The 26,045-nt window shown below is 45.6% G+C and overlaps 1 protein-coding gene across 1 annotated transcript; it reads left to right on the top strand.

The window, feature by feature from the left end:
- Positions 1 to 533: 533 nt before the first annotated feature.
- Positions 534 to 5,100, top strand: KCNK12 (potassium two pore domain channel subfamily K member 12). The gene is made up of 2 exons (XM_009648165.2): positions 534 to 1,462; positions 5,064 to 5,100. The coding sequence occupies exons 1-2, from the start codon at positions 534 to 536 to the stop codon at positions 5,098 to 5,100; spliced, it is 966 nt and encodes a 321-aa protein (XP_009646460.2).
- Positions 5,101 to 26,045: the final 20,945 nt, after the last annotated feature.

Raw genomic sequence — 26,045 nt, 5'->3', positions numbered from 1 at the left:
ACCATGTGGGCTAGTTGCAGTTGGGATTTGGTTAAGACTTTAAAGTGCTGTTATTTTTAAAATAATATTTGATCTTTGGGAGGTGGCTTTTTTTCTTTTTCCGTTACACAACCCGAAACCTTCCACCTTCTCAGCGGGAGTGGTGTTGAGAACAATAGCGTTACATGGGGTTACTGCTTGTCAATAGAGAGCTTAAACTTTCTATCGGGCCACGCTGGCTCACACACTTGGGAGCAGGGAGATGGCCTCTTCACGTCTTCTCATCCCAAGGTGGTCTGGGCTCAGGAACGTTCAGTAATCCACCTGCATTTATAGAGTGGTGTTTCTCTGTTAATATCATCTTTATCTCTGAGGATGTTTTGCTCTCTCTTGAGTTTCAGTCATCTCATTGAGCTTTCTGGTGCCTTCGTCATTCTTTACAAATCTCAGTTTCCTGTTGGCCTGCACTGACTTAGGGGTAGCACTCCTTCTTTTGTCCAGTGAGATGGGACTTCATTAAGTTACATACATCCTGATCTTACGCGTGAAAAACCATGTCATTAACGTTACACGTTTATCTCCACACCTTAGGTTTTGGGATGACCACGCCAGCAACTGTGGCTGGAAAAGTATTCCTCATCGTTTATGGCCTTTTTGGGTGTGCTGGGACTATCCTTTTCTTCAACCTCTTCTTGGAGCGCATCATCTCTCTCCTGGCATTTATCATGAAGGCGTGCCATGAGAGACAGCTGCGAAGAAGTGGTCTCCTACCTCCCAACTTCCGAAGGGGACCAGCTATGTCAGGAGTGGGCAGCCTCGTGGGGTGGAAGCCGTCTGTTTACCATGTAATGCTGATTCTGGGAATTTTTGCTATTACCCTTTCCTGCTGCGCCTCCGCAATGTACACAGCAGTGGAAGGATGGAACTATGTTGACTCCTTGTACTATTGCTTTGTCACCTTCAGCACCATTGGCTTTGGAGATTTGGTAAGCAGCCAAAATGCTGCATACCAAAATCAGGGATTATACAGATTTGGAAACTTCATATTTATATTAATGGGGGTATGTTGCATATACTCTCTTTTTAATGTCATCTCGATTGTAATCAAGCAAGTTTTGAACTGGGTGTTGAAAAAATTCGAATGCAGATGTTGCCCAAAGTGCCATAAATCAAGTGCCCGCCTTGGACGTCGCAACGCCATCACCCCAGGAGCCCGCCTGCGTCGACATAACATCTCAATGGACGCTGATGGACAGTATGACAGCGACACCGAGGGGAGGAGGCTCTCTGGAGAGATGATCTCCATGAGGGAGCTCACGGCATCAAATAAAGTCTCCCTGGCCATTTTGCAAAAGCAGTTGTCGGAGACAGCCAACGGCTACCCAAGGAACGTTTGTATCAATACGAGACAAAATGGTTTCTCCGCAGGGGTGGGCGCTCTAGCCATCATGAACAACCGCTTGGCAGAAACAAGTGATTCTAGGTAGAGTTTTTGAAATTCCTTTTGTTTCTTTAATAAAAACAAAATGGTGATTAGTGTGGAATTATGACTATAAATGACTGGAAAGTTTTAAATTCAGAGGCAGCCTTGGTATTCATTGGGCGTTCAGCATTTAGGTTTCAGGGGGGTTTATAAGTCTTCTCTAATATGCAGTGACATCTTTACCGTAATGTTATAATTTTCCCCAAAGGGGCTTTTTGGAAGAGGCATGGATGTCTTTGATGCAGAATCTGATGCAGCTGTAGACAAATGGTGTGCATGGTTACGATGGTGTCAAAACCAGGATGTTCTTCAGAACATACCATGAACCCAGACTCTGGGTTAAAATCCATAAAATGGGCAAGTTTGGCTCCAGATTCAAACTTGAAGTTGACAAGGTTTGGCTAAAGCAGTATTTCACCATTTGTTGAATTCTGGATCTGGCCCTGAACTTTATACTTGATGATGCTCTTCAGCAATTCCTCATAGCAGGCCTGTATATAACATACACATAGGTGACTGCAGTTATACCAGCTTTAAGGTGACTGTGCTTCACTTGAATAATCCTACTGACTTCGGTGGTAGAGGATGAAATGGGCTGAATTCCCCCGACTATAAATGTTGGGTTTTAGCCAGTTTGGCCTGAAACACTACCTGCTACCTAATTCTTAGAAGTCAGGGGATTATCAAGAACTGTGTTAAAATGTGCAAAACTATTCCTACCTGCTGAATTACTGAAAACAGGCAATTGTCAACTGCAGTACTGACTTCATTTAATGCAAGAGAAGCCAGTATGCACCTCTGGTGTCAAATGCAAACCACCACTGAAATGCTTATTTCATTACTTTTACATGAAAATAAGTAGCTAAATTGAATGTAGGCTCTCTGCGGTCCTAAATTTGCCTCTTTGACTTCTGCAATATTGTCGCAGAGATTGATGCAAATGATTTCTTTGCAGTTCTCTGGGGGCCCCAATCCTGTACTTGTTTCCTACAAACCCGATTGTGAATGTTCTACAGAAGAAGGTTATACATTGCTTTGGAGTTCCCCAGAAGCTGGCTTCCCCCCAAAACCTTGGTACTAAGTCACAAATTGGCCTAAGGCTGTTGCTGCTGTCTGAAGTCATATTTAACCTGTGCTAGCCCAAACCGCTGAAGAACCAGAAGCATCATGAAGCAAACCTGGTCTAAGTGTCTGCCACTTAGCATGCCAAATGGGTGCACAGGACTTACTGCAAATCTCTCTCAGATATATGTGCAAAGCTCTGGATCATTTCTCAAAATTCTCTATACTATGCCACTCCTTTAATGCTGTGAAGGTAAGAAAAAGGCTTCTGCTGATTCCAGCAAGAAATAGAACTTAAGCTTGAAGTCTGAGAAGCCACAATGGTCAGCTCTTGCAAACAAGTTGGGTACGTATAGGCAAGATCTTGAGTACTAGGTTGATTGCTGAATAAATTGAAAAAGCTGATGGAGACAAACTGGGAATATTAGAAATGTTTGAAAATACTTCCATGAAGTTTCATATAGATATTTTACTCTGTTGTTTATTTACTTCAATTTGTTTTGCATGGGTTTGGCATATCCATCTGTTTGCTTTCCTTTAAATTTGTAGTAGTGCAAAATGTTTTGGAATTTAACCTCAGAAAATGTAACCTTTGCTTTGAGGTTTTGCACACTTGAGCCTGCCAGCTGAAGTGTGGCAGTGATTGTATCTTTTGCCTGAAGGAGAAGGAACCGGGGCAGCAGATAAAGCAGATCACACATGGATCTGCATCGTACTATAAACATAGTCACAGCTTTTATCAAGATGTGTTTGGTCAGAAACACTCAATGGTGTTTGTGTTCTGTATCTACCTGATGCGGACTCATACTTAAGAGTATGTGGTATGGCAGAGACTGCATTCAAGAGGTGTTCATCTGGCAGGAGCTTCCCTGGTGGCAGAGAGACCCCTTAAGGTCCATGTGTCCATGTGCCTGTTTGTCCATGCACTCTGTCTCAGTTGCTACATTTGAGTTGCCCTTTTTAAGAAGCAGGCAGAGGTCGAAGTATTGGGTACTCCTAATTTGAAGCTCACTGAAGGATAAATTTAAGCAGTATGTGCAGGGGCAGGTCATGGTCTGGGAAAGACTCAAAGACAAACTGCAAAGACACAGTTTAGGAAGGTGATTTCCAGAGCTGCAGGGACCATTTTTGGAAACTGCAGAGGCAGGGAACCAAAAGAATAAAAAGTTGTTCTTTTCCCTCAGGAATACCCCTGGAATAAATCTCTTTAACTATGATGATTTATGTGTTTGTTTATTAAGAGTGTGTATGGGGCGCTGCTCTCTTTTTGCAGCTAGACCTCTCTTAGGGTTGTATCTTGGTACATTTGCCATCACGGGGACTATTACTCATTAGAACGGACCCCGCTGTGTGAAGTGTTGCATAAATCGAGGCAGATGGGCTCTGTCCCAGAGGTCGTAAGAGTTTGGAATAGATAGGATCCCAAGCCACAGCAGAATTACTTAGGTTTATCATTTTACTCATAAAAACATGTTCAAATGCATTAACATTCTGTGAGCTCAAGAACTATATTTTTATGATAACATATTTGCAAATTAAGGGGGTTTATTTTTTCAGTAAGTTGTTTTTAAAGGATAAGTATTATAACTATGATTAGGGACCTGTTTAAATGTTTGTAAATTGTTTTCAAACTACCTGTTCCTGCCTAGGAAATACAGTGAAGTAATATGAAATTGTACGTACCTCCACTGCTATTTCTGTACTTTTTCTGAGTCCAGTCAAAGGCAGACACATGTAACGTTGTTATATGATTTTAATGTTTCTGAGTCTTCTTGGTACCATTGGTCACAGTGGTGCCATTGCAGGACCCTTTGCGGTTCTTATTGACTTGAGGGGGAGTTGGATTGGCTCCCAGAGCTGGGTTCCCAAGGGATTTGGGCATCTTATTGCTACTCTGTGTACATAGTTCTAATGTTTCTTTACTCCCGAGATCCTTGATAAACTCCTTTCTGCTTCTCCTTAGCCTCAGAGGCATATAAAGTGCATGCCCAGTTTTCTACCAGTGCCCCTATTTCTTGCAGTGCCCATATCCCCAGACGCTGGCACAACCCAGCCACAGGGACCCCCTGTATCTAAGCCCTGTAAAAATCCCCAGTGCCATCTGGCTCAGCAAGGCCAGCTTATGAGAGGGTTCAGAGCACGATTACGGAACTGGGTCTCACAAGGAGTGGCCTTACAGTTCCCTCATACTCAGTAGCCAAAGTATTTTTCAAGGACGCATGAAAACCAAGCTCCAAATCTCTACTCTTCTGCCTGCTAGCACTACCTGGGCACACATCACTGGTGTGCATGAGTACACAAGCCCAGAGGACATAGGAGATTTGAGATCAGTATTTCCTAGTCTTTCCTGCTCTTTCTTTAGCTTTTGATACGACAACTTCTCTTTAAACTTGCCAGACTTGGGCACCTAACTCCTCCCTTTTACTGTGCATGGTCCAATTTGGGATTCCCCAGGGCAGCCTGCTCCTTTTGTGAATTAAACCCTAAACATGAACCAGCTGCACCAAGTGCAATTCCTCCTGGTATTTCATTTTCACAGACAAAGCAGATACCTGCAATGCCCAGACACAGGCTGAAGCACAAGAAGTCAGAAAGCAACCGAAAGAACAGAGTGGGACAGTGAAAGCACACTGCACTAGATTGCACTTTCTTTTCAGGTAACTTGGGAGTTGTGTTATGTTCTTGAAATAGTTTTTTTTTCCCCAGGTTTTATTTTTGGACAGCCTTGAAAGAATGCAGTTAACTTAGGCTTTAAAAGTTCATCTTCTCTGATACAACCCCTTCTGCACCACCCTGCAGAACAGCAGCAGAGACTCCTAGTTGGCACAGACCCAGCCATCCCAGTCCCCTGCTGAGCAGCTGTACAGGCAGCACAGATGGGAGCTCGGACCCCGTGCTCCAAACTGGTCTTTTGCTGTCTGAACCTGAGAAGAGCATTCAGGAGCAGCAGAATGCTACAAGACTTAGGACTTCTCTGTAAGCCAGGCCCTAGTGAGAGCAATGATTGCACAGGCATGAGCTGCTCAGACCTCCAGCACGAAGGGAGGAGATGCCGTGTTCACCTGGCCCACATGCGCGTGAGAATTAAGTGAAATAAGAAATTTAAGTGCAAATTAGTAAAGGACAATGGCCAGATTCAAGCAATGTCTTCTCTTTCCCAAGAAACAAGGAACAGTTTCCTGTGAAACCTGTAGTGTTCAACAAGTCATTACATTTGCTTCTTAGGGTTTCTTCTGTCTTTCCTCTGTCTGTCTCAGACAAAGTTTGGAGTCAGACTGAAATGCCATCCGATTCTCTTTGGTTTCTGGCCATCTTCAAACACACATCTTACTGTGCAAAAAAAATTCAGATTGCCTTTTATTTCCTTGCAATGCGAATGATGTCCTTCAGATGATACAAACGTTCAGAGAAGCAATCTCATCGACCTCAGTCACAGATGGAAGTTTCTGGAGGAGGAGGCTGTTGTTTGCCTGTCTCCCCGCAGAAGAAGCGTTTCACAACTCCCATTACTGCTACCAAGATGTACAAAGGTGCTTTAGGCAGTGGTTGGGCCTTTGCAGCAGTAGGCAGAACTAAAAATGGAAAGAAGGTCTGTTAAAAAGGATATTTGTGCCTCTGACACGTACTTGGTATTTAGTAACCCAATTGCCAGCTCCAATTGCAGCAAAAATACCCGGTGGAAGACAAGAGAGGTATACGGATCACATTAAAGCTCTCGTTGATCACCCTGTGCCATGCTTGGGTTATCCAGAGATGCACTGAGATGCTGCCAGTCGGTGTAGTGCTGGTGTCCCAGCACAGCTTCAGCCCTGGCCCATGATCCCTTCTCCTCCTCAGCTTTCTGTGGGTGAAAATTTGGGTGTACTATGACCATTTATCTGCATTTCAGTCATGACTTGACTTGGAGGAGGACTTGACAAGGAGGACTTGAGCAGCAGTGGAGGCCATGTAACCACGAACGTGGGCTCGGTATAAATCCGATTGCCTGTGTGGGATGGATTTATAATTATATGGAAATAAGCTGTAGCAATGAGACAGTTCTCACTTTTTTGTGCTTTTCCAACCTTTTAACTTGAAAAATAGTCAGTGACTTATTATTACAATGAATGTTCAGAGCTAATCTAAACAAAATCATACTTTGCTGATTGCTAGCACATCTATGGATATGGCTTCTGCTCTAATTGGATTACTAATGTGCCTTTCCAAACCAACGCACATTTTCAATGTTATACTTAAATAATACAATAAATGTTATGTAACATCATAAACTCAATTAGGGCATATTAATACTTGACTCACGCAAAAGAACTATTGAAGTGTGCGTTGCACATTGTACAACCAATATGCAATTTTTTTTTTGTGAAGGCTTCCATATTTGAGCTCGAATTCTGCTTTTGCTAATACTTATGCTAGGAAGACAGAAGCATTATCATAGAATCATAGAATAGTTTGGGTTGGGGGGGACCTTTAAAGGCCATCTAATTGCATTGTCTGTGGAAAATGCATGAAGGTATGGCCAATTCCACTGATACTTGACTCGTAGGATATGCATATTAACATACGCACAGTAAGTGGTTCATTATGCATTATAAATATGTTGTGTAGCAAGGGCACAGAGGAAGGACTACTTCAGTTTACATGGCCACAGTCCGAATGCAGCTACCAATAAAGACACATGCCTTTCTTCTTACTCTTTTTGTTTATTAAATGGATAACATCCACCCTTTAAATGGAATATACCTTTAAACCAGGTAAAAAAAGAGCAGTGCAATTGCCCTAAATCTTGCATAGCCAAAAAAAGTTCCAGGATTAAATCCAAGCTTTTAACTCTTGGGAGCTGAAATGGTGTAGTTTTGCTTTGAAGTGGGGCTGCAAACCTGCAGCCTTTCTATCTATTGTGTTTAGTCCTTCCTTGGGAAAGGAAGGAGGCAGTAAATATGGGTAAAGTTTGTAGCAGAGTACCCAGTAGTCTGGCAACTTAGCATGAGAAAGAAAAAATTCTCAAGGTACAGCAAGGGTACTGTTATCAAGGAATGAAAAGTGTGGGGAAAGGGAGAGGCTCAGAAGTATTTTCCAACAAATCCAGCAGAAAACCAAAGGCTTGCTTTGCTCTCCACACGCACATGCGTTACGCCCCGTCACAAAATGGTCAGGCACCGTCACAGCCCCAAGTGGCTCTCATTGCACCACAGGCTCAGCTACCTTGCCTGGAACGTGGAGAGTGTTTTGTGAGACACAGAGGGAAGAGAGCGGGGCTGTACGCTTACGCTCACCGTCTGCACTCCATTCAGGAGGTGAACACTCCCGAGGGCAGATTTTGGGAAGACGATCACCCAGCACGCTATTGGAGAAGCAGCCATCCCTTAAAGTGATGGGTGTGCCATAGGTGCAGATGCCCACACCTCCAGGCCCCCCAGCTTTATTGTAAAACCTCCGTATCTGAAAGCGCAACATCTGAAAAATGTTTTGGGTGGGGTGGTTTTGTGTGTGTGGTGGAGACACTGTTTATTTACAAAACTAAAAAATGCCATCCCTTCACATATACAGACACACACATTTTTAGCTCACTAGAATACTGCCTTGTTGTATATTAGTTAGAAATACATATATTAGTTAATATAAGCAAAAATATTAATTCCAAATTACAAGCCAACTTAAAGACTTCAATGATATCTGCTCAAAAGTATTCCTGTTTAATTTTCATTTCTTGTTAAAGGGGCGCAGACTGATATCTTTAATGGCCTTGGCATTGTTATCTCCTATTACAAACATCAAGAATTTTGCTTCTGCAGTTAATTCCACTGGCTTTGGTGTCTGCTTACTTCTGTATTTCACCCAATGTGAATTACAAAAGGAATGACCAGTTCTGTGCTGGTTTCTGGTTGGTATCACTTTCCCATTTGCACTGATTGCAAACAGATGAAATATTAACACCAGCAAATTAACCAGCAAATGTTCCCAGACATACCAAAATTAGACACTTTTCTGAATATTTTTCTTTCAAAAATTATGAGTACAAATTATTTGTCATGGTTGGAATGAGCAGACTGAATATTTTTCCTGCCAATAGAAATCCTTGCCATGAACTCAGTGAAAGACGCTAAAGATGCAGTTTTATGTAACAAGCCCTTCCTATTTTATTTGCCCTTTTTATATAATTTGTTTAAACTTTTTAAAAGAAAGTCGGAAGGACGTAAATCCAATTTGGAAAACGCCCTACCCTGTACGTTCACTGCTAAGAACAGAGCTTCTAAAGGGATTAAAACCGAGACTACAAGATTGCTGCAACCACAATTATATGTACAAATCTTCAAAACTTGAGGATTTGTACCTGTTTGGCAGCTGCAAACTCAGGGCACGGTAGTGTCTGACTGACGTTATGTTGAGCCGCTGATGTTATGTTGAGCCACTCTTGAGAAGCAGAGAGAAGCGCTGTAGCTGGTGCTCAACTGTTTCTGGCCACCTTTGAACCCCAGTTTGTTCCTGAAACTGGAGCATTTGGGACCCAGGTGCAGTTATCAACTCATTTTACATTCAGCCTCTGCATGGGCAAAGCAGTAACGCTCTCATCCTACTTTCCTCGTAAAACAGAGAGATTTGTTTAGGCTTTCTGTATGATGACAGCCTATATACGTATTACAAGATGAATCAATTACCAAGTCTGGTTATATTTGCTAAGAAATCTTTAGCAGTAAAAAAGGGGAAAATGGTCTTACCATCCTACAAGTACAGTGAAGCAACAGAAGTGATGCTCTGAACAGAAAGTAAGGTGCTAAAATACGCAGTTGGGTCCCAAAGCTCAGGCATGTGGCACAAAATTACTGTAGTGGTCATTTCTAATGCTCAATGCACTTGCATCTTGAGGGAAAGCCTCGGTTGCTGACAGCACTGGGGTACTCAAGGCTTGTATTTTCTTCATCTGTATGAAAGCAAAAGGTATTCGAGGACATGCCTTGGTCTGAATAGCACTCGGGGATGGAGTTGCCTCCATCCCCAAATTTGAGCACGGCCATGGTCCAGAGACCGTAAGTACTGGTCTGGTCCCCAGCAGAAAATGAACCTGCCTCAGGGTGTCTGTGGTTTTTGGAGAGGAGCTGAATGTCATGGCAACTCACAGCTGCCTCCTCCGGCCAAGCCTCCCCCAGCGTGGGATCCATCCCACCGCCAGCCCCTGGTCTGCAGCCAGTGAATGTACTGCCAGGAGAGCGGTGCAAATCATCAGCAATGCGGTCATATCCCTGCCTTCTTAATGGGCTAAAAACATCAGAAAATATAGAGAGTGTTTTCTATTTTAATGATCGAAAGGGTGTTGCCCATTATTCACAGCCTACACACAAGATGTCATGATTTTCATTTTTCCTGCGCCAATCATTCAATCCATTTGACAGCTGACCTTCAAGTGGTCATGGTTTTTAAAAAAAAAAAAAAAAGAGGAAAAAAAAAAACAAAAAACAAAACCCCACCCAATATCAGCATATCAGAAAAGCAAACTAATCCTAAATGAGACAATAATGAGCTCACAGGAAGAAGCTGTGCGCAGAGCCGCCTCCGTCCGTAGCAGCCAGCTGCTTCCCTGGCAGCGGGAGAAGTTTGGGTTCAGGAGAGCATCAGCTGGATGTCTGGGGTGCTGGACATTGCCCTGCAAACAGCTGCAGAACCAAAACTGGCACTTTCTGAACAAGTTTCTGCAGCCGTTTCTACACTCTTAGGGAAATTTCTCATCTTTGGTACTGAAATCAGAGGATGGCAGCAATTCTCATGCAAGCCTTTTACTGTCATTGCTGACTATGGATATTAGCCAGGGCCTACTGTAACACCTGGGAGGAATTTCAGCTGAGGGTTGGTCAGAAAAAATGACATTTCTCTGGCCAGAAACAGTTGTGGCAGGTCCCAGTGCCTGGCATCACTCAACGTACTCCCGAAGAGTTGAATGATACGGAAATTACCTAAATAAGCTGAATGAGCCGGTAGGTTCTAGGAAGCAAATGCTGCACTTGCCTGAATCTGGAGTAACTTGGTTGAATTGCAGATGGTAAATAGCCTAATTAAGTAGACAGGATGACTTTTAAATGCCTGCTAGAAGTCAAAAAGAGCTGCGTGTATTTTTCCAGCACAATTTCTGTTGTGTTTACTGAGTCAAGAGGTGCAATGAAGCAGCATAAATTCCTGTAAATCATTGATTAGAAAGCATAGCTTTTTACTCTCTTTCAGATGTTGCTTCCGAGCAAAACATTAAACTGGATTAAATTTCAAGATTGAAATCTATTTAAACAAGTGGCATTTTTTAAAATGCTTTAATTCTGGGTTGACAGGAACTTTGCCTCCAACACATACCATAATTGTGAGTGCTTTTAGCAAAACGGTCCCATTTTTGATGTCAGCTCAGGATTTTTCCACCATAAGATCTTTGAATGAAGAGGACTAAAAGCCATATACTAAGCCAATTAAATACAGATCACATTTCTACTGGTACATTATATACAGTTTGCAAATAAAAATGGCTATTTTGGGCTTGGCACCCCTTCGTTCACAGAAACATGGTAATGGACCTAGGAGGCAGAGAGGACGGATGCGCAGCCGCATTGCAAAGCGGTGCAGAGGCATTGGCACAGGTTGTGCAGAGCTGGTAGTTCGTGAGACCGTGGAAGAACCCGCCGATGGTGTTTGGGGAACATTTCCTGTGTGTTTTTAATGCTGTGATACGCGACCGAGTATGAATTCTGTACATCTGGGAGGATGTCAAATTCCAGGTGACGTATGGATTGTTGCAATTAAGCTATTACAAAGACTTTTGAAATAAACAGGAGAAAAAATGTTGCCTGGGGTGTGTATGCAAGTACTCTTCTTTTCTGAGCGTGGGGAGCAGGAGGCGAGGCAGAAGCACCTCCTGGCCAAGAGATCCGCTCTGAAACGTGTGGCTTGGGGACCACAGAGCCATAAGGGGGGACCCCACAGCCCCCCAGGTGCTGACTAAACTGTGTATGGTCGGGCAGAGCCAGGGCGGATCATAACTAGTGTGGCGTGCTTCCAAAGTACATGGTGGTTATCTATGAAAGATTGCAGCCGACCAATCCTTTGCTTTACAGTATATTAGAGAGCAGATGGAAACTGTTTGCTCTGTAAACAGTTATAGGAACTCCCTGTATATCCCCCCTCCTCAACTTCCGTTTGAGTCAATGGGATCCACCTGTCCAAGGTATTAAGATAAACCCTGGAAATTTTGGTATTGACTAGAAGGGCGCTTAAAAAATCAATCACACTGCAGAGAAGCGTCACTGCACCAAACGTGGAGGCTTGCTAATCTCGCTAGATAACATGGACCCAAAGTGCAAACCTTTCTGCTTTATAAACCCATACTGCTGTGCCCATCTCCTCAGCTAATTAAACCAAGCCCCAGCAAGAGCTGGTGCTGGGCATGTGCTCCGATGGCACCCTCTGCTGCGGGGCCCCAGCCAGCCACACAGCCTGCGAGGGCTGCTTTGAAAGCCCCTGCTTGCCAAAAGGCACACAAGTTATTTTCCCAGCAGAAATGCTAAGGGCTGATGAACTGCAGCCACCAAAAGTTACACTGGGCCAGGCAGCAAAGGGGAGAGGCAAGCTGCTGGCTGTTTAGCACTGACTCCACTGATGCTATGTGTCCTCAAAGATGCTGATGCTGGGAGTACCAATTCCCCTGGGATTTATTTGGGGTCTCCCATGCTTCAAAGAAGTTAAGATTTTCAGAATATTTCAGTTTCTTCAGAATTCCAGCCATTGATTTCTCCATCACAGAGTAAGGGGGGGAAACAGGAAAACAGAAAATACCATTGTTTTTTTTCTTTAAATAGCAATTACACTTTCTACACCATTCCATTTTGATATTACTGTTCTGGTACCTGCCTGGTTTGCAAATATATCCTTTCCTGGAGAACCACCAGCTACCTCAGCTCATTTTCTAATGGGAAAAAAGTGGTGCTGAGCTCTGCTCTCCAAGGCAGCAGCAAAGCAAATGAGAGGAACAACAAACTCACCTGGACAGGCAGCACCGGCAGCTCCCACAACTGCTCCTGAGATCTCTCAAGCAGCTCTCCCTGGCGTAGGCAAAAGGCCACTGTGAAAGCATCCGTCCTTGGTGCTATCACGAGGTGGGAGAAGACAACCGGCTTGCTGGGAGCCGACTTCCCTTGTTTCTGCTGCTCATCCATGCTGCCCTCTGGTAACCCTGGGCTGGCTCTCTCCAATGCTCAGTGACCCCTCTAGGACCAGACACAGGGCTGCCAGTAGCCGGCTGGGGCATGCCTATACACCCAGCCCCCCAAAACCCTTTTCAGAGGCAGGAGTGTCAAAAGAAGCCCTTAATCCGATTTATTGCAGTAGCATCCAGCCCTCATGCTAAGGGCTGCCTTTATATTTACGGTTCCATTACGCTACACTACAAGGCATTTACATTACAGAGATGATGGGGCTGCCCCAAGCTCCCAAATGTGTCGCTGGGATCTTATCGCATACACATTCTGGTACCAGCTCAGCATTCAGGCTGCCCGCTGACTTCCCTCCTTTCCAGCATCCCCCGCGATGGGCACGTGTGCATTTTTGACACCCCCATCCTGCTCCCAGCTCACTGAGACACAGCAGAAGATGTGGCCTTAATTTCGAGGGAAGCAAGCATGCTGGATAAAGCACTGCATGAGGGCTGATACGTACACGATGAGGCAGTTACAGATGATTCATTAGACTTAGTGCAGTGTGATTTGGGGTTTAATGACGCATTACATTATTCAGTGGTTCCAGCCACCGAGCTGCAAACTTCATTGGATTAAGATGACTGCTGTTGCATTTCCCTGGGTCTGAATTCCCTTCTCCATCCACCTCCGGTGGGCATCTGATCACACACCAAGAAATAGGCCGTCACCTCTCTCTCAAGTCTATACCCTATCCGCAAAGTGTGTTTTGTGCAACTATTATATTTATATAGGAAGATTACATAAAGGTTAAAATCTGGCTCACCCTAGTCATGTAACCAGTTATTTTGGTAGAAATGAGACTATTTAAACAAGTGAGACAAAAAAGGTTTCACCTGAAATACCCTTGAAATGTGCTGTAGAAGTCTTTAAAGCCCTCACCATGCTCCCTGTTTGTCTCTGTGCTTTTATCCAGTTTAATTGGTCTCTTACCCCATTTATTTCTCTGCCTGCTTCCCACTGCTTTATTCCCTCAAACTAATTCAAAAGCGGCATGTGAACTTGTGACCTGCTGAAATCAGTGACAAAACCTCCGCGGCTGAGCTGATCACCACACCGGCTCTAAAAATAAATCACACCCTCGCTTTTGCACTAAACCTTCCCTGTTCCCCTCTGCTCCCCAAGCAATTCCTTCAAAGGACGTAATACCGTCACTGGGGGTAGTTAAAAACAGTTCATATCCTGTTAGGATTACAGGTTTAAAAATCTAAGTGCCAGGGAAACAAGGCGTTTACAGTTTTTGTAGGAAACAAACCCCCACAAGAAACATAGAACTTAATTTTGCTGTCAGATGTTCCCATCTCCTCTTGAAAGTCAGCCAAAGCTGTACATATGTGCCTGAAATCAGTTTTAAAAAAAAAAAAAAGTTAGATTTATATTTAGATTGTCACCCTCCAGTCATTCAAAACGGTTCATGTGGGAAGTTTTTAATGCTGTGATGAAACCCCTTATTTTGGAATTTATTGACGCTTGAGTGTCTATAATCACAGCTATACCACTGCCTTGACTTGGAGGCTGCTGGCCCTCCTGTGACCCATGAGATCTCACGCAGACATAATTCTGCTCCCTTACCAGGAAAGCCATCGTCTGCTGCATCCCTAAATGGCCAGCGAATGTGTGAGAGAGGCCCTATAAAAAAGATGTTAGGTGCCATCAAAATCGGGAAGAGTTGGCCACAAGCCTCATCTCCCCAGTTACAAACTGCTTTCCTTCTTAGTGTTAATCTGTTTTAATTGTAAACTGAGTGAGCAGAACCTGAAGAATATGAACATTTGTGTGCCCCGGGAGAGATGGGCTTGCAGGGAAGTCTTATATCCTGGGCAATCTTCCATGTGAAAACTTCTGATTGCCTCTAACACAAGACATCGTGTTGACACCAAGAGAGATGGCTTCCTGAGTGATTCAGCCCTGGTGCAGTGCCAAATGACTGGGGATACTTTCTTTGGGCACGTTTGCAAAAATAGGAGAGGCAGCCCCCTTCCCTCACCTGGATGGCTGCAGGTATTGCAGGTGGATGCATGTTGTGCAAAGTTTCATGCCCATATGTCCATCACCACCTAAATGTCAGTCAGTTGGCAAAGTACCACATGTATTGGCCACTCTTATGCTCCCAGTAAACTGAAGAAAGGAATAACAAAATACCCAGTGGAGTAGATGTAATGCATCTGTAACTGATGCGCTTGGGTTTGCTTTGATAAGATCAGCCGGGTTTGATCTCCTACCATGTATTACACCGAGGGCACACATATGCGTTAGAGGCACTGGGATACTGATAGACCAGTAAAAGTGTGCCAGTCCCTCTAGCACACAAGTTCTGTGCTGTTCCTCAGATCTTCTCTCTGCTATCAGAGATGAACCCTCCATCGTCACTGAGCTGCGGACTGGTGGCCACCCTAGCCCCTTCCTAGGGAAACTGTATGGGGCAAGTGACTCCCAATCTCTGCTCTTTCAATAGGAAATATGTGGGAATTGGATAGTAAATGTCTTTCAAATGAGGGATTTCTGCTAACCTGTGATGTCCAGGAAAGGAAAACTGTTTAGCCTAACATGCTACAGCAGCTTAATGACATGACAAAATAAATTATGAAATTAATGGAGGGGGACCAAACCCAGGGGGACTCCTCTGGGGTAACATGAAGGGGTCACTTTGCTCTACCCACATGCTTTGGGCTCTCTCCAGCTCACTCCCACTCTGGTCAGGCAAGATCCAAAGTCTTCTGCGTCCCTGCCCAGAGACATGTCCATGCCAGGAGCTGCAACAGTTCACGTCTCATTACATCGACTGGATTGGCAATGCAAAACCAAGCCAATTAATCTGAATTATACAGGGAGAAAACACTCACACCTGAAGTCTTTGCAAATCAGGTAAAACCCATCAGCAATTAGAAAGGAACAAGCCAATACTGGATGTGACTGTTCATACCCATACAACGTTGCTGGACCTTTTCTCTCAACTTTTCATGACTGCAAGTAAAATCTTGATTTGTACCAATATTTATTTTTATCTTTCATCTTCCAAAATGTAGGTTTAATTAAGCAACCTCTCATGAGCATCAGCTGTTCTATTACAGAAAAAATGAAATATTCCTATGTTGATCTAATAGATGATGGTAAATGTTAGCATATCCTTGAGATCCAGGAGATCATTTAAGCAGAAATTACCTTATATTAAAAATGGGTTATAGGCAGTTACAGGTTGTATCCACAGCCCTTTAGAGAAAAAAAAAGGACCATCAAGAATAATTTTTTAGCAGCTGTTTCCATCTGAAGTGCAATCACCTTCTTTCTAACTCCTCAGAGCATTATCAGTAATGAGGAGCCCGTGGATGAATTAGATACCCCGCCTTTGCTCCCTTCTGTTGCTGGTACTTCTACTGCTCATGGTTTCCAAGTGTCTCGTGACCAGCCACAAGCTCATCCTCGAGCCTCTGAACGACAAGCTTTTGGCATCCTCATTTCATATATGTTACATGCAGAAACTCAGACACTGAGATTAAAAGACTTGTCCATCACAGCACAGGAGATCAGCACAAGAATTAGGAGTTAACAGATCTTCGAGCCTCAGACGAGCATCTCGGGAAGCCCATTTTTCTCTGTGGTTTCTCCTTAATGTGATGAGAATGAGAGTCCCAACCCTACAATTCTTGAGCACCTTGGCTCCAACAGAAACAGAGATTATTTGGCATTTTCCAGTTTTTTTGCCAAACCAGCTGCCTTGTGCATGCAAAGCTGGTAAAAGAGGACATTGTGCCACAGCACTGAAAGCATGAGAGGCAAATGAAAGAGCTGAAAGCAGACGTTGCCATGTAGAAAGCTGATGGGGACAAATCCTCCCATCACACAGGTATTGGGATTAGGAGTCAGAAAGCAGCTCAGCTCAGTGGGATTTTAACAAAACATTCGTTTATCAAAGTAGTTGTAAGAAAACATAGCTCTAGGTTTTGAAACTGCCGGTGAAAAGACAGCTGCATCGCTTAGCAATTTTAAAACCTGTCCTAAGAATTACTCTATTTTTGCTTTGTACCCAAGCATTGAAAAGTAGATGAGCTAAATTTTTAGAAGTTTTTTTATAGTGTCACCTCCCAACCTGAAGGCATTTTGATCTACACTGCTTTGCTGTAAAAGTATTACTTCAAAAGTGCACGTGAAAACAACTGTGAGGGATTGTTCACTCGTGTTTGACTGGTTTCACCTACAAAAGAGCAGAGACGACAGAGAAATCTGGGACCACAGAGAGATACTGCTGGAAGTACCCAGAAATACCATAACCACTTTCCTGCTAAAGGACATGAGGTTTTTTCCAAAGCAAGTGGAAAAATCACCAGTGCAAAATTGCCTTGTGTCACTGGTGCTTTTTGCTTACTTTTCTGCAGAGATGCTGAAGTCCGGTGCAGCCAGCAAATACTGTCAGGGAGGGCTTGTACGCACCCCATGCACCTCCACAGCAGAAAATACAGCCGAACACAGGAAGAGGTAACAGCTAACACAGCTGTGGGGTAACACCCTGTGCATGGCAACATGCAGCTCCTGATATTTAGACGCCCTTAAGCCAAATGTGGGGAGACCTGGGGAGGATTTGGACTGGATTTGGGGGCTCTCTGGGGTCCCTCTGGGCAGCCCCTTCTCCCAGGGCTGTTCCCACACAGACCCAGCGGAGAGGGACAAGAGCACCGCGGGGGGCTCAGCACATCGGCTGGGGTGTTTCAGCCATCTCTTCCCTTCCTGCCCCTCACTTTGTTCGGACCTGCAGGCCACCTCGGGACACAAACCCTGAGCGGGGGAACAGGTGCCACCGTGATGCCCAGGTCTCCCTCGCAAGCTGGCTCCTGAGCGCCTGCATCACCCGCAGCACTGCAGGGCCCTGAGCATGCCTCGTGGGGCTGAGAAGCCCAAGCACTTTGCAGACCAGTCCCAGCGCCGCTCAGCTCCATTGCCAGCCCTGGGGGAGCATCCAGAGCACTACCAGCATCCATCCCATTTGCAAGCAGAAGACAGTTTGGCACCGGTTCCCAAAGAAGTGCTGCTGGATGCCCTTCAAGCAAATAAATACGTAGCAACTCCAGCAGGGGAGACTCGGGAGCCATTTTTTTAAGAACATAATTTGATTAAAGGGTTTTAAAGAAATTGTCTTTGCCCGACAAGAGGTGAGGAGGGCTGGTCCGTTGGCAGGACCCTGCTGTTCAGGGTGACACTGCTGCCCGCAGCAGCTCTTTGCCAGTCAGCCCTTCAGCTCAGCAGCAGGCACCATCCCCGCATCACCCACTGTGGATGAAAATCTGGTGCCGTGACATGAAGGGTCTCTACAACCTGCCAGGAGGGAAACAGCCTCCACAAAGCAAATCATTCCAAGCCCCTGCTGGTACCCGCAGATGCCCAGGGCCAGCAGGAAGGTTTCCCAGTGCTGGAGCCAATTTTGATACAGCCCAACACGGCACTGGTAGCACCTCACGTAGTCAGGATCACTGCATCATCCAGCATTGTCAATAATCTTTGCTTTAAAATCTTTTAAGACTCCAGAAAATGCAGATGGGCATTATTAGCATCAGCCCTATACCCTCCAGTACCTTTCTAGTACCCCATTAATGTTTAATTCGCTACATCTACAGCTCTGGGAGTCTGGGAGCTACCAGTCAGCATCATCCTTCGGAAGGCTTGGCCCCACCTGGTTCAGTGCTTTTTTACGCGGGCAGGAAATCTGTTGTGAACGTTATTAAAACGCCTGCAGGGCAGATGCCGCAAATGCGAGGAGAAGCTCTGAGTATGCAATATTGCACCTTTTGAGAGGTGGGGTGTTTAATTCAAACCACAAAAGTTTTCTCCGCTGCAGTTAAATGGCACAGTCCACAGAGCTGCCCCAGAGAGAGGGAAGTGGAAAAATCCCCACGTGGATTTTCTTCCCCTGCTGCCCAACAAATTTAGTCATTCAAATCCTAATATATTATTGATGGGCGCTTCTATATGGAGGGTGCTTAGAGTTGCAAGCCACTAAAAATACAGGTTAAAATAAAGGCTGCTCTCCCCAGAGAGGAGCTGAGTGCGGGGGCAAGGGTGACACCCAAGCAGTTTTATTTAAGGTGCTGTCACCCACAGCAGGGACCAGCCCTGCTCTGGGGGGAAGCGAAGAGCCCATCTCCTTTCAGGACCATCCACACAGCATTTCAAAATCAAAGATACCTGTTCAAATTCATATACTTTTCTACTATGTCAGATAAACACCAACATAGTTTTTCCAGCAACCATTTTTGTCCACTCAGCCCCTTTTAAAATGGGAACTGCTGACTTTTGGGGTACACCGCAGCTACGAGAAGAGACAGGTTTGCCTCCGCCAAGCTCATGCTCTGCCACAGAGGCTCATCCCTATTTATCACAGCTTCGCCCCTCCCGTATATGTTTTTAATGTGGCCTGACAGGAGGGAGCAGAACAGTGGGGAAAAAAAGATTATTTTCAGAAAGCTGTCCTTAGAAACAGGAATTTAATACATTTTTTATCTATATATTAATTTATATATATTTTCAATATAGATTATTTTTTCCAAGTGTTTCTTAACTCTTGGTCAAGAGTGTCAACATAAGCTAAATATGAGGAGGCATTTATACTAAGCTTTCATAAGCACCCAACATGCTGCCACGGTTATGTTATTATTGCATCTTAACAGGTGATTATAAGTGATTTTAACAGGCCACGCGAGTCTCCTAAAATACCAAGGATTCCTGCCAGCTTTCCTTTCTAACCTACCCACTGAGGGAACGCGAAGGCATCTGAGGAACGGGCTAACCTCTGTGTATCAACACAACCTTCAGGTCACCTATTCCAAACATTAAATCAAGCCTAAATTTCCCCTGGCTGCATTTCTAGAAAGGTGTATTTTTCAGCAGGTGCAACACAACCCGATTGTATCAAGCTTTCTGCCATCCAAGTCCCAAAGGTGTTCTGCCTGCACACGTTCAGGAGCATCGATCTTTGCAGTCACTTTCCTCATTAGTTGGAATTGAAAGACTTTGCTAGTGTAGACATTTTTTTAAAAGCAGAAATTGGACTATTTCCGAGTGCAAACAGCCTCTTTTTTTGCTTGTTTGTTTGGCCTTCGTAGGGCAGCGTGTGAAGGGCATCCAAAAATCACAGCCTGTCCCTCTCCAACCTCCCCGTGGAGGAATCGCCCCCTGCTCAGCCACGGCATGCGCTTCCCACGTCTCCGGCCTCCGTTCCTGACCAACATCTACACTACCACCATGCAGGGGAAGGGAAGATAATGAGAGGCAGTTATCAATGAGATGGAGAGGACAGGCGATAGACACAAAATCAGGGAGAAACAGGGAAATGAGAGCGCAGTGGATATGAAGGGGTCTGGTGTACAGCAGCTCTTCTCATGCCTAATTCATAGAATCATAGACTCGTTTAGGTTGGAAAAGACCTTTAAGATCGTCAAGTCCAACTGTTAAAGAAAAATTAAAATTAAAGACTGATGACTAATTGAGCGGTGGTCTCTGCGCTGACCACCCGCCGGTCCCCTGCAGCAAGAGCCTGGGCAGGGGTGCTGCAGCCCCAAACCTCGGCTTTCAGGTTTAGGACCCCACTCGGCCTCAAAGACTTCCGTGCTTATGTTTTCAGTACACAGGGAAGTGAGAATTAAAACGTCACACAGGTGCACAGTGACCTCATCTGCTCTATTCAAATTGATACAGCAAAATTGAGCAGACTGTGGTATATGAAATGAAAACCCTGTGGTTCTCCATCTGTACCATTGGAGCTTAAGCACATACTCCTCTCAGATGAGCTCATCCTCTCCTCCCTGTTTCTTTATCCAGCTCCACGATGCTAAAACCAGAGGCATTTAGGTTGTTTATTTGCACACGTACTTGATACAGTGCAAAGCAGTACACCGTGTTTGGAGATACACTTGACTGCAGGAGAAGCAGAGAAGAGCATCCCTTGCTTCAGCCATCAAAGGTGTCAAGTACCATCTCAAAGGCAGACAAGGCCCTTGACCCCTACAGCCACAGGAAGGTTTCCCAAAACCACCCTGACTGATGGTTGTGGAGGTTTCTTTTAGCTCCCTGTCAAATGCATCTGTTCCCTATGGACCAGATGTGTTGCAATCCATTTTCCAGACTAAATTTCCCCATTTGGATAAAGCTCATACTTAGGCAGACCTCATAACGGGAGATTGCTGTCTTTTAGAAGTGGTGAGGGACAATGAACTGCAGATGGAGCCAACCCAAGCAACAAACTGAACACGCAGCAGAAAAATACAGAAGCCCTGAAGACCAGTAAATAATTTCCACAACTCTTTTAAAAAAGATTAGCAGCCATCTCCTGCACTAATAAGCGTCTTTTGCTCTGGAGCCAAAGCCACGAGCAGCTGATTTCTATTTACACCCGCTCAGCAGTGAGCCCCAGCTGTTTGCTGCCGGCCATCCCGAAGTCACGCAGGCGAGCAGCTGTGCTAGAGCTGAGCTCCCCTTTGCAGAGGACAAAAGCTATTTCTAGCACTATTTCTCTATTTTTGCAGTGCTCTAGGCCCTGATCAGCAGCCGAGAAATTGGAAACAGGGATCACCATTATCCTTATTTTAGTGGAAGGGAGATGGGATGTTGGGAGGTAAGAAAATATGCCTTTCTGAGAGCACCCAGGGCTGGTTTGAAGGGGGGTGAGGAGGTGCCTTCCCAGGCTCAGGCCCTGGCTGTACGGAGCCTAGGGACCCGAGCTGGACTGGCACCTAAAAACTCACTTTCCTCCAGGCAGCTCAGCCCCAGCACAACCCTGTGCCAGCAGATAAAGCCAAGCTGGAAAGCAGTGAAACTGGTCAGCAGAAAACATAGCCAGTGTTGGCAAACCCCTTGGCTGGTGAGCTCTGCTGCAGAGGGGTCTCCCGGGCGTGGAGGGAGGAGCAGAGCTTGGGCAGAAGAAAACCATGCCCATCGTCCGTCCTCCCCCAGCAATGCAGCCCACCACAGGTGGTAGATGTGTGAAAATCAGCTCCTACAAGCCTGGGGAAAGAGATTCAAAAAGAAGGCGTTTCTTTGCGTCGTGCAGTGTGCATAGCTGGTCTGTTCCACTTGCACAACACATCTAGATGAAACACCACAGCCCCAGGACACAAGGGCTTCTTCGTTTCCATGTAACCAGCATTTGGTTATGTGACTGCTACAACATGCCACCCCCTCTGGCTCTGGGCAGAGCAGCAAGGGATCGGCAATGGATCATAGACTCATAGAATCATTTAGGTTGGAAAAGACCTTTGAGATCATCAAATCCAACCATTAATGTAACACTGCCATCCCATCATCCATACGTTTGTCAGAGCCGCGGCTGTGGTGTTCATTCCTGGCTTACAGCTCTGAAGCAGTGGAATTTGTTATATTCCAATAGGAGATCAATATGTAATTTAATTAAGACGGATGGTTTCAGGTTCTCTGTGCCTCTGTCAGGAGCTGCTGAGAGACCTGCTCTCCATGCACATCTGCTTGCAAGTGCCGTACCAGGAGCTCGCTCCTGCTCTCCGCCCCGTTTGGTCATACTGCTGCATTTACAGTATATTACAATGAGGATTTTTTTTAAGAATTCAAGAGGCCCGCGGCTGTGCATGCTTCATATGTTCATTTAATTACTGCTTTCCTTCTTTATTCTTCTCAATTGACCAAGAAGGTCTTGTCTAATGGGCCGAGCAAGAATGAGGCAAGAGTGAACAGCAGTTCCCATTAAGGGTCTCCAAACCGCAGCCAGGACCTAGGAGTTGTAACTCCCGTGTATTCACAGCAGTTCAATGTTGTGGGATGATGACTTTGAAGGCTGAAATTAAGCTACTTCCACACACCCCCAAGAGCACCCCGCTTTGTTTGCACATGTGGTACAGGCTGAAACTTCAGAACCACTCTGATGCGGACGTGTTCTCCCACAGCTACAGCCCCCCCATCGCACCTGAACCAAAAGATGTGCCCAAATATCTGTTGGGTTGAAGATTGGCTGAGTGCCAAGTCGATAGGAGGCTGATGCCAAGGACAGTGCTACACCCTGCCTTTGATCTCTGCATTTAGAAGAATAAAGCGAGAGACCTGACTGTTCCCTAAAGCGCCAGCTGCACCAGTTACCCCCAGTTCCCTTTGGTTTCCTGGGTGGGTGGGTTTGCTCCATCACTGCGATGCACCGAGTGCCCGCAGTCGCTACCACAGCTCACCCGCCCTGCGAGCAGGCCAGCTGCAGGCAGCCCAGTGGCTGCTGTGCCACATATTGGTGGCCAAAATCGTCCCTGGAGGGAGGCTCGCCAGGTGCCATGCCCGCAGCTCCCAGGGTGGGTGCAGCAGCTCTGGGGTTCGTACCAGGCACGCCTCACATGCCACCTTGTCCTCCTAGAAGGGCCAAAGAGTGAGATTTTAGGCATTATCTGCAAATGCCAGATTAGTGTACTGGTTACTGTACTCCCCCAAACCCCTCCTGTTCACATAAAACATCTTCGAGCAGCCTGACGCCTTACCTGATTTCCTTTGACAGGGAAAACAGGGAAAGAAAAATCCCAAGTGCATTCCTCAGGATGCACAAGAGGTACAGCAAAGTCTTGGATGGTTTTATTTTCCCTCATGTGCACAGAATAAATGAGCATCTAATCACTGATGGAGGCTGGTTCTCACTGCATGGCTGGAATCCCTTAAAAAAAAAAAAATCAGTAAAACTGAATTTTGCAATACTAATGGGCAAGATGTTCATCAGCTTCCAAAGTTCTCCTGTAAGAAAATTGCACTTTTATCTACAGACAAACTACACTTGAGAGAGAGAGATTAAACCACTGAGAACTACTAAGTGTACAAGAGCATTAGCATGGATCCATGGGCCAAATCAACAGCCAGTCTGATCTCAGGGAAAAAATTACTTCATGCAGCTCCTCCGATTCACACCGGATGAGCACATCTCTTACAAGAGAGATTACAGAGAGCTCATCCTGCGTCTCTCTACAGCACAAAGATAAACAGCCCTGCGGTTTTCTGGTAACCAGTGTTGCACCATAATAAATTGTGCTTGAAATCCAACCCCTGCAGCACAGAGAGAGGGGCTGCTGCGGGATTTCCCTTTTGCAAATGGATTTCCTTCCTGGGGTGGGGGGAAAGCCATTAAAAATGCTACCGTAGGTGAGAATGTATGCCAGGTGACTTGGAACAAGGCTTCGGTCTGCTAGAGCCAGTTTAGCCCTGCTCTACCTGCTGCTTTGCTGAACCACGAGTGGGCTTCGCTGTACCGGGGCAGGCAGGTCCAAGCTGGGGTCCCACAGGCGCTGCAGAGCACTGACCGCTCGTGCTTCAGCACTGGCAGCGTTTTGGGGAGGCCACGCTTCCCCTGCAGAAGACTGAGTATCTTAAGCAAGCTACCCACCCATGTAAGTGTTTTATAATGCTGGTGGTCCACAGCCTGCTTAGTAAGTGCTACTCATTTTCTGGGGAAACCTCAAACGTGTTTTTGGTCTCAGATGGTCTTTCATTTAAATGAAAGCTAATAACTAGACCAAAATGCCAGTGGCCAAAGGATCACTGAAACAGCATCTTCAAGAGACCTTGCAAAGAAAAGAGAACCTGTGCTGGGGGCCAGGGCTCCTACAGCAACTGGGGTGCCCCCAAATCGGACCAAAAGAAGCAACACCACGGAGTCAGTGCTACCGGAGTTACCCCTGGGCTGCAGCCACTCCTGCGGGCTCGGGCTTTCATGCCAGACCGGAGCAGCACAGAGCTGCCTGACAGCCAAGGCCTGCTGTGATTTGTTCCAGTTGTTTGGTTTTGCAGGGCTCAGGGTACTGTCCCAGCAACCAACACAAAATTAAGTAACTGCGCTGGCATCTCCCATGCTTTCTGCATGGAGAGAGGTGGAACTACGTGATTTGGTCCCTGGTTGCAGGTAGAGTAACGGGATACCTACTGCAGCCCCCCTCCCAAACCCTCTCTTACCCTCACTGATGTGTGTAACATATGGCATCCCTTGTGGCAAAGCTGCAAAGCCACCAAGGTCAGGACTTGCGTGAAAATGGTACCTTCAGTAGGTTCATGCACAGCTGGGGGGTTAGGAATTTGGTTTGGTTTTGTTTTTAAGCCCAGGGGGCTGCTTGAGTTTCCATGTGGATATCCATCCACAGAAAGAGGGAGCATCTCGCACAGCTTATGTGCACCTCCTTGTGTTCCCAGATCTAGATCACTAGCCTTTTGCACTTTAATTCACATGCTTTTATACAGCACACAGCATAAATTTGGCAGGCTTTTTTTTTTCCCTTTAATGTCATCAATCACTATTAGTGCCCGAGTGAATAGTTAGGCAGTATCCCAGTGTCCTTGAGTCAAAGATAAACGCCACAGCAGAATGAAGATAGGGGAGATGACCTACAGCAAACAGAAAGACAGCGTGACCTTGAAAAAATCTATTACTGCCCAAGGTGGAGAGAGGAGCAACCAGCTGTTATAGAAACTGAAACTCCTATGCTGCCTTCCCAGGTCACGGTGAAAAAGACTTAGTACAGCCAGAGCATCTGCGCTAAAATCAGTATCAGAATCATCTTGTTGATAGCTTTGGGGTTGAACATTGATATGAAGCATTAGCACATCAAAGAGTAAGGAAACTATTCGCCACTACACTGGGACCCTGAAAACCAAGGAGGGGACATTTAAGTCAGCAACAATCTACAGCAGAAAGATGTGAGGAAGAGTCACTGAAAGTATCCAGGGAGAAGAGCATTGCTTCTAAAGGGCATTTGCAGAGATCACCTAAAATCCGCAAGGCTCGCACTATGGTAACACGCCTCATCATTCCTTGGAAGGCTAAGGACCTTGTGATCACAGATACGTTTTTAGATCCCTTGGAGAGAGTTTGTTGTTGAAACCACAGGCCCTGGGGAGGAGGCACAGCACGTGGCCAGATTTGCTGGCCTTGCTCTAGCTCCCTGCAGCACCAGCCTGGGTGTGCCTGTGTGGGAACAGCAGGTCCCCATGCAGCTTGGGATGGGGTCGGGTGGGTGCAAAGTTTACTGGCTTGGACTTTCTGCTGTCAGAGGCATCACAGTGGTGTGGGAACAGCCATGCAAGGGGAACCAGCCCGCATGCTGAAAAGAACAACGGTCTCTGGTCTAAAGCCCACAGTGGTCTATCTTTCCCTGAAATTTTATACCACTTCTATGCATAAATATAAAGATGCAGGACAGGGGAAGACAAGATACTATTTCAAAATCTCAATGTGAAAATCCACGTGTCCCCTCAGGGCATAAACCAGCCACTTCAAGCAGGCGTAGATGCTCTTTAGGAGCACGCTGCCTAGCTAGCCACTGCTGCCAAGG

The sequence above is a fragment of the Egretta garzetta genome, unplaced genomic scaffold (genome assembly GCF_000687185.1).
Source record: "Egretta garzetta isolate BGI_Z169 unplaced genomic scaffold, ASM68718v1 scaffold11, whole genome shotgun sequence".
In the NCBI taxonomy this organism is placed as follows: Eukaryota; Metazoa; Chordata; class Aves; order Pelecaniformes; family Ardeidae; genus Egretta; species Egretta garzetta.
This window is presented reverse-complemented; position numbering and strand designations above follow the sequence as displayed.